Source organism: Schistocerca gregaria, chromosome 4 (assembly GCF_023897955.1).
Source record: "Schistocerca gregaria isolate iqSchGreg1 chromosome 4, iqSchGreg1.2, whole genome shotgun sequence".
Lineage (NCBI taxonomy): Eukaryota > Metazoa > Arthropoda > Insecta > Orthoptera > Acrididae > Schistocerca > Schistocerca gregaria.
Window position 1 is genome coordinate 522096886 of NC_064923.1, and position 13574 is coordinate 522110459.

General features: G+C 37.8%; 1 protein-coding gene across 1 annotated transcript in view; it reads left to right on the top strand.

The window, feature by feature from the left end:
• LOC126268030 (integrin alpha-4-like) overlaps positions 1-13574 on the top strand; it is a 568589-nt gene that overhangs the window by 302118 nt on the left and 252897 nt on the right. Inside the window, exon 13 of the mRNA XM_049973452.1 lies at positions 2558-2700. Within this exon, the coding sequence (XP_049829409.1) occupies positions 2558-2700 (143 nt within the window). The remainder of the gene's footprint in view (positions 1-2557; positions 2701-13574) is intronic.

A 13574-nucleotide genomic window follows, 5' to 3' on the forward strand; every position in this document is an offset into this window, starting at 1 on the left:
CATAAAATAATTCAGAACTCACTTAACCATCTACATCTAAATCATACTCTGCAATCCACCTCATGGTGTGTGGTGGAGGTTACTTTTGTTACCACTATCTGATACCTCCAACCCTGTTCCACTCACTGCCAGTGCATGGGAAGAATGATTGTCGTTAAGTCTCCATATTGGCTCTAATTTTCTCCTCGTGGTCAATAAGCGAGATGTATGTTGTAGGAACTAATATGTTTTCTGACACCACCTGAAAAGCGCTGTCCTAAAATTTCAATAGTAAATCTCTCCATGATGCACAATGCATCTCTTGTAACATCTGTCAGTGGAGTTTGTTTAGCACCTCCATAATGCTCTCTCACCAGCTAAACAATTCTGTGATGAAACACGCCACTCGCCATTGGATCTTCTCTACCTCCTCTATCAGTCCTACCTCATAGGAGTTCCAGATAGATAAACAATACTCAAGAATTGGGCAAACAAGCACCTTATAAACCACAAATTTCATGGATGAGTCCCATCTCCTTAAGAGTCTTCCAATGAATCTGAGTCTGAGGCCTGCTTTTCCCACTATCTGTTTTAAGTGGTCATTGCACTTAAGGTCACTCTGGATAGTTATACCTAGATATTGTACAGCAGAAACTGTCTCCAGCTGTTTGTCATCAATAGTGTAGCTGTACAGTAGTGGATTTTGATTCCTACATATGTGCACTTCTATTTATGTTCAGGGTCAACTGCCAGAGCCTTCATCAATTCACTGCAGGTCATTCTGCAAATTCCTAAAATCTTCTGGCACTGCTACTCTGATGTAGACAACTACATCTGTGAAGAGCCTTAAAGAGCGTATGACATTTTCTACCTACGAAGTCTTGGAAAGGAGATTTTATTTTCTTTGATACCAGTGGAAAAGGGAATTCAGAAATGAATTAGCGTGTATGGCAGACAGCCAATGACAAATTTACTAATCTTCTTCTGGTTCAATGTGGTGTTCCCCTATGTGGTCTTGTCCCTTTGTTGAAGTACAGAATCAAGGGTCAGTGGGAAGAAGAACAGCTGGGAATGATTGACATCTTGCTGTCATTGATAAAATCTATACTGGAACCTTGTATTGTTCTGTCCACCAAATTTGATGGAATGAAGTTCTTATTATTCACTAAGCACAGAACACAGTCTAAAAATGCATTTTTCTCTGCTCAGAGGTATTGTTTCTGTTTTGTAACCAGGCAAAAGATAGAACTTAGCTTATCACTTTATATGCCTTCTTGTTGTGGAATGACTATTAATAATTTGTAGGAAATATATTGAGCTTTCTAAATTTCGGCAGTGCATCTGAGATTAAAAAATATTCTTTTTGCAGAAATCTGCAATAGGAATGTTGTGTAAAGATGATAACCAAGCATCTTTCAGAATCCTCTTCAGGGAACTAGGTGTAATTCATTGTACATGCCAGTACATATACACCCTCATAGTATCTATGATTAATAACAAAAGTAAGGTAAACAACCCTATTGAGGACGCAGAATGGAGTTTTGTTCTCTGGTTCAGAGTGCATAACACTTTACCATCTTGTGTCAGGCAGGAAACTGAAAATCAAGGATGTTGAAACAAAGTCAAAGAATCCCTCTTTAGACATTCTTACAATTAATCAGGCTATTAGGACTCAGTAATGTAAATTTCACAACTTTAAATGCTTATGTTAACCAGATCCCAACTTTCACATAAATTTTTTGTTATAAGTATTAGATAGAAGCAGCAGCTCAATAGTAGATGAGGAGATGCACTGGATGTTTTCAATGTTACTGCTTTTCTACTTTTCTCCTAATATTCATAAACATGTAGTACATAAAGTAATTTAAAGTAAAGTAATTTATAAGTAATTCCATAATTATCAGTATGGACAATTAGCAGTAGTCAGAATTTTTGTTAGTATACTATATGGAAGTAATCTGCAGTAGCTGCTTCTGCCTGTTAATGTATAGCTTCACTCATTTCACATCACTGAAGGCTCTGCCTCATGAAGGATTTGCTGGATGTAAAGTGTAAATGAATGAATAAATTAGGCAGTAGCTTAAAATTTGGTGTCAGGATCATACAATAACTATGTCAGTAATCAGTGCTCCATACCTTCTGAGCACTCAGTTCATTCTTTGACACGCTTTAGAATGTTTTTTTACTATTTATATTTACTGTGATGGACTTAAATTGTGAGAAATAATGAACACCAAAATTTGAAAGTCACTGTGCGACTTTAACTGGACTCTGTTTTATACCTTTTTAAATTTGACATGTTGTGACCATATTTGTCTTGAATAATTGTAACTAAGGCATTGATAACCTAACAAACAAACAAACGCACACACACACACACACACACACACACACACACACACACACACACACATGCACCACAATTGTATTTCCTGTATGTTAACATTTCATTGTTTACCTTTTTTCAGTTTCAATTATGGGTGTGTTTTGTTTAAACAAAACTTACAATTTATATAAGATGTTATGAAATTTATACACATACTGCACTTTCAAATAGAAATTTAATTACTTTTGCAAGGTGTGACAAGGAACATTTTCTTGGATACTGAGTATTATCGAATCCACATACAAGATGAAAATGGGAAAAAGAATTTACTTGAAGAAGAGATAATACTCCAAAATGGTCAGAGATCTTGCAACACATTTGATGTCTTCATTCATGTAAGTCACTAATTTCAATCAATTTTATTGTTCCTCACATATTCTATTAACTATTTTTAATGGTCCTATTATATGAAGGTAATTATTTTTTTCAAGAAAAATAGAATAATGTTTAACTATAAAGAATAAACTTGATTATTTGCCACGAGTAAAAATTGACATATGTGATTCTAAACATGATACTCAAAGATTAAGACCATGGATATGAACAGCGAAAGAGGAGTGTTCATGTTCCAGTGGATGGAGGAAGAAACGTAAGAAGTTCTGTTGTATGAGTCCTTAGTTTCTCCCAAGATATAAAATGTTCAAATAACTTATAGGGATGCAACACATTGAGATCATGAGCAAATGCCAATATTTTGAAGGGAGCACACCGTGACATTTTCTGTGCAAAACTGCACCAAGTCAAAATATCAGCAGTGGTCCATGACATCACCCACTGCATTCCTGTGAGTTATTTGAACTGTCCTGTAATATTCATCCTTATGTTAAATTTCAGCTAGAAAATAAATGTAAGAAAACAAAGATGAAGTCGCATAGTAAAGTCATCAGAGAAGAAGTTTGCAGCCCTGATATAATTTCTTATGATTTTGTTTTTTTTAAAAAAAAAAAAAAGAAAAAAAAAAGAAAGAAAGAAAGGTTGCAGGTAGTGATCGTCGAAAAGTTTTCAGTTTTAGTTTTTACAAAAAATATTAGCACATTTCTGCAATTATTAGTTTTATGTAATAACAATGTTCTCAAAACTGTATGTTTAATATCATCTAACTGACAAATTGCTAAATTTTATATCTATTGAGTAGCGACCGTGAACAGGAGGTCCATTCCTGTGACAGTAAACATTTTCATCTATCAAATAATTTTCATTAATAAAACACAACATCAAGTAAAATGCTCTTAAAAATTTTGTGAAGGTGATCTTTCCTAGATAATTTTACTCTTTTACAAATAAAGTTATTTTTCATGAATAATTTTCATTTCAATAAATAAATCAATTTCATAATGTGAAACAGTGGAAAGGTCAAAATAGCAACAATTTAAAAACAATAGATCACTACTCACAAACTAGAGGCAGCATACAGTCACACATAGGCACAATAAGAAGGACTACTAACATTTAACCCTTTGACTGCTGGACGCGCACCATCCACCTGGCACGCTGAGGTGCTCCGGTCTGCACTGTCATCCGTATTCCTGCGCTAATGTGCCTGACCCTTGAGCTGCCACCTGGGGCGGAGCACCCCTCGCTGCCCCACCCACCCTGTGCTGAACATTTCTGCAGTGACTGCGACTCTATGCGAAATATTGTGTCCTCTCACGGCTGATACAGAATACTCATAAATGCTCTCACTATGTAGTTCCCCTGCAGGTGAATTACTACAGAGTCAAACTGTCTGGTAAAACTATTTTCCGTCACCAAGAATGATATCTTACTTGTAGTTTTCTTGCACTATTTTTGTAGATTATGCCAAAAGTGACGTGATTTTTTAGCTTTACCTCAATAGTTTATTGTTCTTTCTTGGATACCCATTTATAATGTCTGCATTCATCTATGCATTCCTCACTGTACTAACTCAAGAATGAATAAAATAAGCCATAGATTATAGATTACTGATGTTATTTTTGTTGTTCAGAACATCGTATTTCATTGTTTATTGGAGAAAGCGACATATAGGTCATCTTTCATATCGCACTACATCATCAGAATTTACTGTGAGCAATGATAAGAACAATTTTACTTCACATCAGTAAATTCGTATTCTTGTGTGATAAGAAATTGCACATGGCCTACTGTTTGTATCGCTGAATTGCCCGAATATTTGTTGTGCTTTGTAGTTACCCGATTATGAATAATTTTGTTTCTTTGATGAAATTTGTACAATACTTGTGATTGTTGTACGTAAGTATTCAACAGGTTTTCCAACATTACAAAGCTGTGAAACCTCTGCCTTTTTCTTAGAACATTAAATTCACTTATAGAGAAAATTCAAAGTCATGAACTGTAAATTTAGGCGTTACTTTTACACTTTGTAAATATGTTTCCCATCATTCTTTTTGATCCAAGCTTTGGACCGGCACTGGCGAAGTTAAAAACATTTTTATTTTGTTTTTCCCTTTTCATATTTTTATTTGTTTTTTGATTTTGAAGTTTTTTCTAATAGCATTATTGTATTGATTCTATGCTGCAATTAGTAATTATATTTTGTGTGGTGCGACACACAATGGTACCTTGCAAGTTTTACACCCGTACCTGCTTTCTCGACGCACTTTTTTGTTTCCAGCAAACAGTGCATCTACACGTTTGCGCACTTTTCTTGGATTGCTCACTTGTTATAACATCTGGAGAATGCCTTCCCACAAATCTTAGAGGATTATCATCAGAACACCATCCTCTGCCAGCTTTTCTGTACTCTAAAGCATATGTTCTTGTAAGTTCCCTTACCAGTGATGGATGAAACTCTGCTATGATCATTTTATGACCTGTTAGGGATCTGTGTAGGACATGAACATTTAAAACACACAGATATAGAACGTGAAAAAAGAACTTTTTATACCACTTCATTGCTTTCCATATACATCTGACAGAGCTAAGCAGCATATCAGAATGGTCAGCTGCTCCTATATTCAAATTATAATCTACAAAGCTTTGTGGTTTCTTAATTTTTTTCTCACTTATTACTGTCAATTTTTCCTGTGTCAACCATTTCTGTGGTGTTACATGTGGTCAACATCCACATTTCCCTTTTGTCACACCACTTTATTGCAAGCATTGTATCAGTACACATAAATTGAATATCTCCACGTTCCAGTTTCTTCTGAAGTTTCAGCATGTTGTGTCTGTTCTTATGGATAGTACCACATGCATTTGCCCCATGACTGTGAAGCCAGGCAAACAAGTCTGGGCTTGAGTACCAGTTATCGACATAGAGGGTATGTCCATGTCCTAAATAGGGCTTCATACGTGTAGCCACTATGTCACCACTTTCCCCAAATTGTGGAACTCAGTTTCTGTTGATGCCCCTGTATAAACAATGAAATCCAAGACATAGCCAGTCTTACAATCACATAACACAAATGTTTTTATACCAAATCTACTCCGTTTCGATGGAATGAATTGTCTGAAAGATAAGTGTCCTTTGAATAATAACAAACTTTCATGATTGCAGAGTTTCTGATGTGGATTAAATGCACAATGATAAGCTGTACAAACTTTATTGACAATGTTCATAATTTTGAATAATCTGTCTACTCCTGTATTGCCAGAGTTGTCACTGAAATGTAACATTCACATAAGTAACACTGGTAAGGGAACTTACAACAACATATGCTTTAGAGTACAGAAAAGCTGGCAGAGGAAGGTGTTCTGATGATAATCCTCTAAGATTGGTGGGAAGGCATTCTCCAGGCGTTATAACAAGTGAGCAATCCAAGAAAAGTGTGCAAGTAAAATGAGTTCACTAAAAAGTAAAATGAGTTCACTAAAAATTGGCGTATTTAGAAGAACATCTCTGGTCCAGTATTGGCTAATTTTCAGTTTTTTCACATGAGGCATCAGAAGACAAACAGCTATGAAACAATACATTTCTTCATATCCAGTATCTTTCCACTTTGAGATTCAAGAATGCACTGATTTGGGAGTATTCTCCTTGGTGAATAAATAAAACTGATTCATTTCGTCAGCTATATATTTCATCATTTCTTGTGTAAAGAGTAACATGAAGACTGACAGAATACTTGACTCATTCCCTATTTGACACACATGACCTGACAGTGTATCATCAAATGCGTGATTAACTGGCTGAAAGTAATTTCCTTTCCAATCAAATGTATCACTAAGACATGCTTTCTACATAGGCGTTTCACTATCACTTTCTGATTCTTCAGATTCAGAACAACTAACATCTCTTGTTGAAACATGAGACTGCTTTGATACCCCTGCTGATGTGGATGGTTTATGAATAGAGCTTTCGGACTCTGTGGAAGAGATATTACTTTCATCAAAATCAAGTTGTTCACCATCACTGTCACTCCTCATAAGAGTCTGCAGGATTTCTTCCTCAATGCAACCATGACGTCTTGCCATTTTCCTTGTAAAATACAGGATGTGAAGAACACTGATGTAAATTCCGATGAACTGTCAACTGTAGTGCAAAGCATAGGCTCACAACAGACAAGCTAGAGGCCAGAACTGCCAAAGGCTACTGAGACATGGGACGGGAAGTCCACTGTCCAAGTTATCTCCTCATCAGCACTCAGGTAGTGGTGTGCCTATATTAGTCATCAGTGGCCAGCAAACAGTTGTGATTTAACTCAGCAACAGCACTTACGGGAAAACTGGCAGCCGCGATTATATCATCAGTAGCACCCAGGTAGCAGCACGCAGCATGACAAGTAAACTTGTCAACAGCAGTCAAAGGATTAAGCTTTTGGACAAAAAAGTCCTTGGTCTGGAACAGGAAACATGCACAAATTCACACAAGGACAACTCACTCATACACTGCCTTTCTCTATGGGTGCTGGCTGTTCAGCATCAGAGATTGGTGATGGGGTTCATGTGTGTGAGTTGTGCTTGTGTGAATGTGTGTATGTTTTCTATTTCATTATGAAGTATTTAAGCTTAAAAGCTGTATATAAATGAAATACTGTAAAACAATCACACTAAATTATTATCCTTTATAAACTATTTTATCAACAACTCATGTTTACAAATATCTTATAAGCTGTCTTTTTAAACAATGCTTTTAAGTTTAACTGTCAAAATGGACAATTGTGAAAACTGCCACAGAATCATCAGGAATGGCAAACAGTTAACTTTTTCTAAAAGACTTACTTTGACAATATATGCTCTGCATCTAATTACTTTGGCTGCTGATATGGATTATATAAAAGTTGCATATTGTGGCTGTTTCCACTCAGTCATATCATATCACATAATTTTCTGTGAGAATCAATATTTAGGTAAAAAAATATTTATTGCACAAAAGACAGCAGCTAGAATTGTGAATGGCATCTTTCAAGATCTTTTTGCAGAAACTTATTCCATAAGTACCAAATATGAACCACTACATTTCAGTGCTTTTAGATTTAATAGTGCATACCAAAATCATAGTGAAAGTTCTAAAAAGACTTACATAGAGGTCTAAAACCTCTAAGTCTTGTACAAGAAGGTGTTCATTATTATGCCTGAAAAACATTTCTATCAGTTATTAAAGTTCACATTAATGCCTTGCTTGCATTTAAATATAAATTAAGAAAATGCCTTTTATGAAAGTTTTTCTACTCTCTGAGATGAGTAGCTGCAGATGAATCAATGAATGTTTCTATAAATTTGCATTATTATTGGTATTCTAAGTTTTGAGACACATGTAATCACTAGTTTGAGATAGATAATGTATAAATAATTTTTTCTCTTCTAAATTTATTTTCAGTAATTATCTTGTGTTAGTGGAATATATTTTATTAATTTTACTTCAATCATTAAGCTTGTACACCAATTTATGCTACTTTTTTACTGTTTATTTGTTTATTACATTTATTGTTTTTGTGCACTTGTAAATCTGGCTCATCCGAAATCCTCATGATTTATCACAATGTGGATTCAACAATTCATAATAAAAACAAAAATAAAACTTAATAATAAAAAAGAATAAATTACAAATAAAAAATAATGTCAGATTTGTTTTCATGTAGGACACTGTAATACAATATATTTGAAGTACCATGCTGGTTACTTCTGGAGATGCAGTGGCTATCACTGCCACTACATAATTCCAGTAATGAAAAAGAGCAGCTTATCTTGAAACTTTGAACTGATTTGACAGTAGCACTTGAAGAATTAGCAGTCTGCAGCAATAACTTTAGGGCTAGATTGGAAGAGTGAATTACTGACAAGCCCTCCAAATTACTGAAAACACTGCTGAGATGCTGCATGCCTGTTAGTTTCAGTCTAGCTATCTTCAACAGATTCAGTGCTGCAGAGGTTGCACGTAAAAGTATTCTGGCAACAAAAGAAGTTCAAAAGTTGTCTGGGAGTATGGGACATAATGTCTAAGCTAAGTCTAGGATGCAAATTTGTAAGAAAACCAAGTCCTACTGCTAGACAGTATTCATGAGAAGGGACTGTTAAAACTGATACAGAACCCTTTGGGAATTGATTACAAGTGTTTTAAACCAAGTGCGGGACTCATCAATGTCATATGTGACTTAAACTCTGTAGAGGAGGATCTTGAAAACGAAGACCATGCAATAATACTAGGGGCTTCAGACAGCACTTTGAACCATAACCTTAACTATACAGTTCAGGATAACAATAGGCAAATTACTGAGAATTCTCCTAATACTGTTCTGAAGCTTTTGAGCAGTGTGATAAACCCTGGATGGAGCAATGAGTTTAACATCTTACAACAGACTTGGAAAGAATTGCAGGGGAGGACACTGCCTCAGTCAGTTGCATCATATATGGCGCGATTTGTATCTCAATGCTTCCGGCAAGAAATTGCCAGAAGCATCCTGTCTGACCAAAGCAGTATCTGTCCTAACCAGCAGTTGCCCATGTGTTTTCTACACATTTTAGAGTAAATTTATATATTAGACAGAGCAGAGTAAATATAGTTACAGCAGGTATAGTTAGAACAAAACACAGCAATTTAGACAAGTCCATGTACATTAAAGAAAGTGCATTTAGTGTGTCTATCAAATCATTAGAAGCCACATTAATAAAAATGATGAAGTTCTCATATCATATAGTAAATGAAGGGAGAGTTGGATTGGCAGCAGATTGGTTGTGATTACAGAACATTACATAGAAATAATAGAAAGAGGTGGATTAATCGGAGTTTGAACAAGCTAATTTATTACTACTATACCAAAAATAAGAAGTAATGAGATGTGATTATACATGCAAATGATGGATTTAAATTCCAGGCCCTGCAGCTTATTGAATATATCAATGGATATCTCTTTGACAACTGTGCCACATTAATGGGAGAGGAAACACACAAGCCTGAAAGTTTGACCATGTTCTGGAAATATTTTAGATTCACAATGCAGAAAGATAGAGCTTTAATAAAGTCCTGCAGACTTAACGGGAGAATCAATGTTTTCTGGGAGTTTAATGACGATCCTCCATTACATAGTACTGGCTGAGGGCACCTAGAAGTATTAATCTCCAACTTTGGGTTATTTGCCATGGTGAAATTCCCATTGAGGATTGAAGCCTCTGACTTAGACCCAACAATATTCAGTGGTTCACATGTAAAATCAATAATGAATTGTTTCTCCAATAATATTGGTCAAATGTCAACAATAATATATAGTTATCAGTAAGGTAGGGGTAAAATGCAGAGGAGCAAAAGGCTATCTACAATTTGTACAGAAACCAGATGGCAGTTATAAGAGTAGAGAGGCATGAAAAGGAAGCAGTGCTTGGGAAGTGAGTGAGACAGGTTTTTAGTCTATCCCCAATGTTGTTCAATCTGTACATTGAGCAAGTAGTAAAGGAAACAAATGAAAAATTCAGAGCATGGATTAAAATCCATGGAGAAGAAATAAAACTTTGAGGTTGTCTGATGACACTGTAATTCTGTCACAGACAGCAAAGGACATGGAAGAGCAGTTGAATGGAATGGACAGTATCTTGGAACGTAAACAAAAGTAAAATGAGGATAATGGAAAGTAGTCGAATTAAGTTGGGTAATGCTGAGGGAATTAGATTAGGTAATGAGACACTTTAAGTAGTAAATGAGTTTTGCTATTTGGGGAGCAAAACAACTGATGATGGTCAAACTAGGGGGAGTATAAAATGTAGACTGGCAATGACAAGGAAAGCGTTAGTGAAGAAGAAAAATTTGTGAACATCGAGTACAGATTTAAATGTCAGGAAGTCGTTTCTGAAAGTATTTGTATGATGTGTAGCCATGTATGGAAGTGAAACATGGATGATAAATAGTTTGGACAAGAAGAGAATAGAAGCTTTCAAAATGTGGTGCTACAGAAGAATGCTGAAGATTAGATGGGTAGATCATATAACTAATGAGGTGGTACTGAATAGGATTGGGGAGAAGAGGAGTTTGTGGCACAACTTGACAAGAAGAAGGGATCAGTTGGTAGGACATGTTCTTAGGCATCAAGGGATCACCAATTTAGTATTGGAGGGCAGCGTGGAGGGTAAAAATCATAGAGGGAGACCAAGAGATGGCCTCCCATGGAGGCGATCGTAGAGATGCTGGATGTAGTCCTGTGGAACGGCTTGCCATGCCATTTCCACCTGGTGCCTCAGTTGGACCAGTGTTCGTGCTGGACGTGCAGACCGCGTGAGACGACGCTTCATCCAGTCCCAAATATGCTCAATGAGGGACAGATCCAGAGATCTAGCTGGCCAGGGTAGTTGACTTACACCTTCTAGAGCACGTTGGGTGGCACGGGATACATGTGGACATGCATTGTCCTGTTGGAACAGTAAGTTCCCTTGCCGGTCTAGGAATGGTAGAACGATGGGTTAGATGACGGCTTGGATGTACCGTGCACTATTCAGTGTCCCCTCGACAATCACCAGAGGTGTACAGCCAGTGTAGGAGACCGCTCCCCACACCATGATGCCGGGTGTTGGCCTTGTGTGCCTCGGTCATATGCAGTCCTGATTGTGGCGCTCACCTGCATGGCGCCAAACACGCATACGACCATCATTGGCACCAAGGCAGAAGCGACTCTCATCGCTGAAGACGACACGTCTCCATTCGTCCCTCCATTCACGCCTGTCACGACACCACTGGAGGTGGGCTGCACGATGTTGGGGCGTGAGCGGAAGACTGCCTAACGGTGTTCGGGACCGTAGCCCAGCTTCATGGAGACGGTTGCGAATGGTCCTCGCCGATACCCCAGGAGCAACAGTGTCCCTAATTTGCTGGGAAGTGGGGGTGCAGTCCCCTACGGCACTGCGTAGGATCCTACGGTCTTGGCATGCATCCATGCGTCGCTGCGGTCCGGTCCCAGGTCGACGGGCACGTGCACCTTCCGCCGACCACTGGCGACAACATCGATGTACTGTGGAGACCTCACGCCCCACGTGTTGAGCAATTCGGCGGTACGTCCACACGGCCTCCCGCATGCCCACTATACGCCCTCGCTCAAAGTCCGTCAACTGCACATATGGTTCACGTCCATGCTGTCGCGGCATGCTACCAGTGTTAAAGACTGCGATGGAGCTCCGTATGCCACGGTAAACTGGCTGTCACTGACGGTGGCGGTGCACAAATGCTGCGCAGCTAGCGCCATTCGACGGCCAACACCGCGGTTCCTGGTGTGTCCGCTGTGCCGTGCGTGTGATCATTGCTTGTACAGCCCTCTCGCAGTGTCTGGAGCAAGTATGGTGGGTCTGACACACCGGTGTCAATGTGTTCTTTTTTCCATTTCCAGGAGTGTATGTCCTATTTCAAACAGTTTCCAACAGACAATCCATTTAAGGTACATTGTTATTTATTCTCTGTATTATTCAATATACACTCACTGGGTGACTTTTCTAATCTATATTCGTTTCCCTAAACCTCTTCAGTCCTTTTCCTTCACCTCTCTTCCTTCTGCTTCAACTCTTACATCAGAAGAAGGAGCCACTTGTTTGTGAAATTTCCATCCTTTTGTGCCAGTGTTCCCCTGCCACCATTTTGTGAGTAGGTTTTTTTAAATCTGTCATTTACTTTGTATCATTACTATACAGTCAGGTTTTCACATGTAAATATGTGCAAGATTTAGGAAATGTTGCAAGATGCTTTTTAGACAGCATGCAAACAAATGCAGTTAAATGATGCTTCTCTGTAATACTGAAATTTTCCTACTTCTACTACTGTGCTGGTGGGTGTTGACAGCTAAAACAGATGTTTTGTTGATCTGTGGAATTTTTGTAGATTAATTCCTCAAAGTACTTGCAACATATTTCTCAGTTGCTACATTTCTAGTCCTGAAAGGGTTCTGCTAATCAGTGCCCCTTAAGCTGTGGATCAGCCCTTTCCAATGGACTTCATCTCCTTTTGTGCTGAACAGGAGACTGTAAGCTTATTGAAGTCTTTCAAGGCAAATAACAGTTGGTACAAACATATTATAACATCATTTGTTTTCTGGCCAGTAGTTCTTTGCTGTCATGGAGATCACATTCTGTCCATACCCTTCACCCATGGTACCACAGAGCATACAACTTCATCCAGCAGGTAGAGACACACATTCATGGCCTGCCTTGCTGGTAGCACAGTATAGTTACAACTCTGATCTGTGCAGACTGTACAGCACCTCCAAAAAGTGGGGTGCTTTCTACTTACTAACTAACTTGTGAACATCTTTATCAACCAATGTAGAGTAGGGAAGCAGGATATCTCATTCAAAGAATGACATGTCACACTTCAATACACTCTCTGTTCCTCACAATACTTCACTCACAAGACACCATGGTCAACTGCATGTTAAGTAGGCTAGTTTAATGGCAGAAAGACACCCTGAGCAAAGAGGTTGAAAGCAACAAGGTAAGTTGGGCTGGAATAAAATGTCAAAAGTTTGGTTGGATAAACCATATGTTTGCATGCCACTATCCAAAAAACAAATGCATATTAAATTTGTTCTATCTTAGAAACTGTTTGGTATATGTCATCTGTCCACATGAAGTTTTTTGCTTTAAATGATGCTTCCTGTTTTATCTCTGAATATTGACCATTCCTACAAAGACAGTTTGTGTGAAATTGAAAATTAGCAAGTAACCTCCAATGAAATTCATTTCTTCCATCTTTTCAAAAATGCTATGATAGAACATGCTATGGTAGAACATTTACTCATTAACTGAGCAGAACTTCTTAAATCCCTCTCAATATAGCTTTCCTAGAGCCTTCTGCACAAAA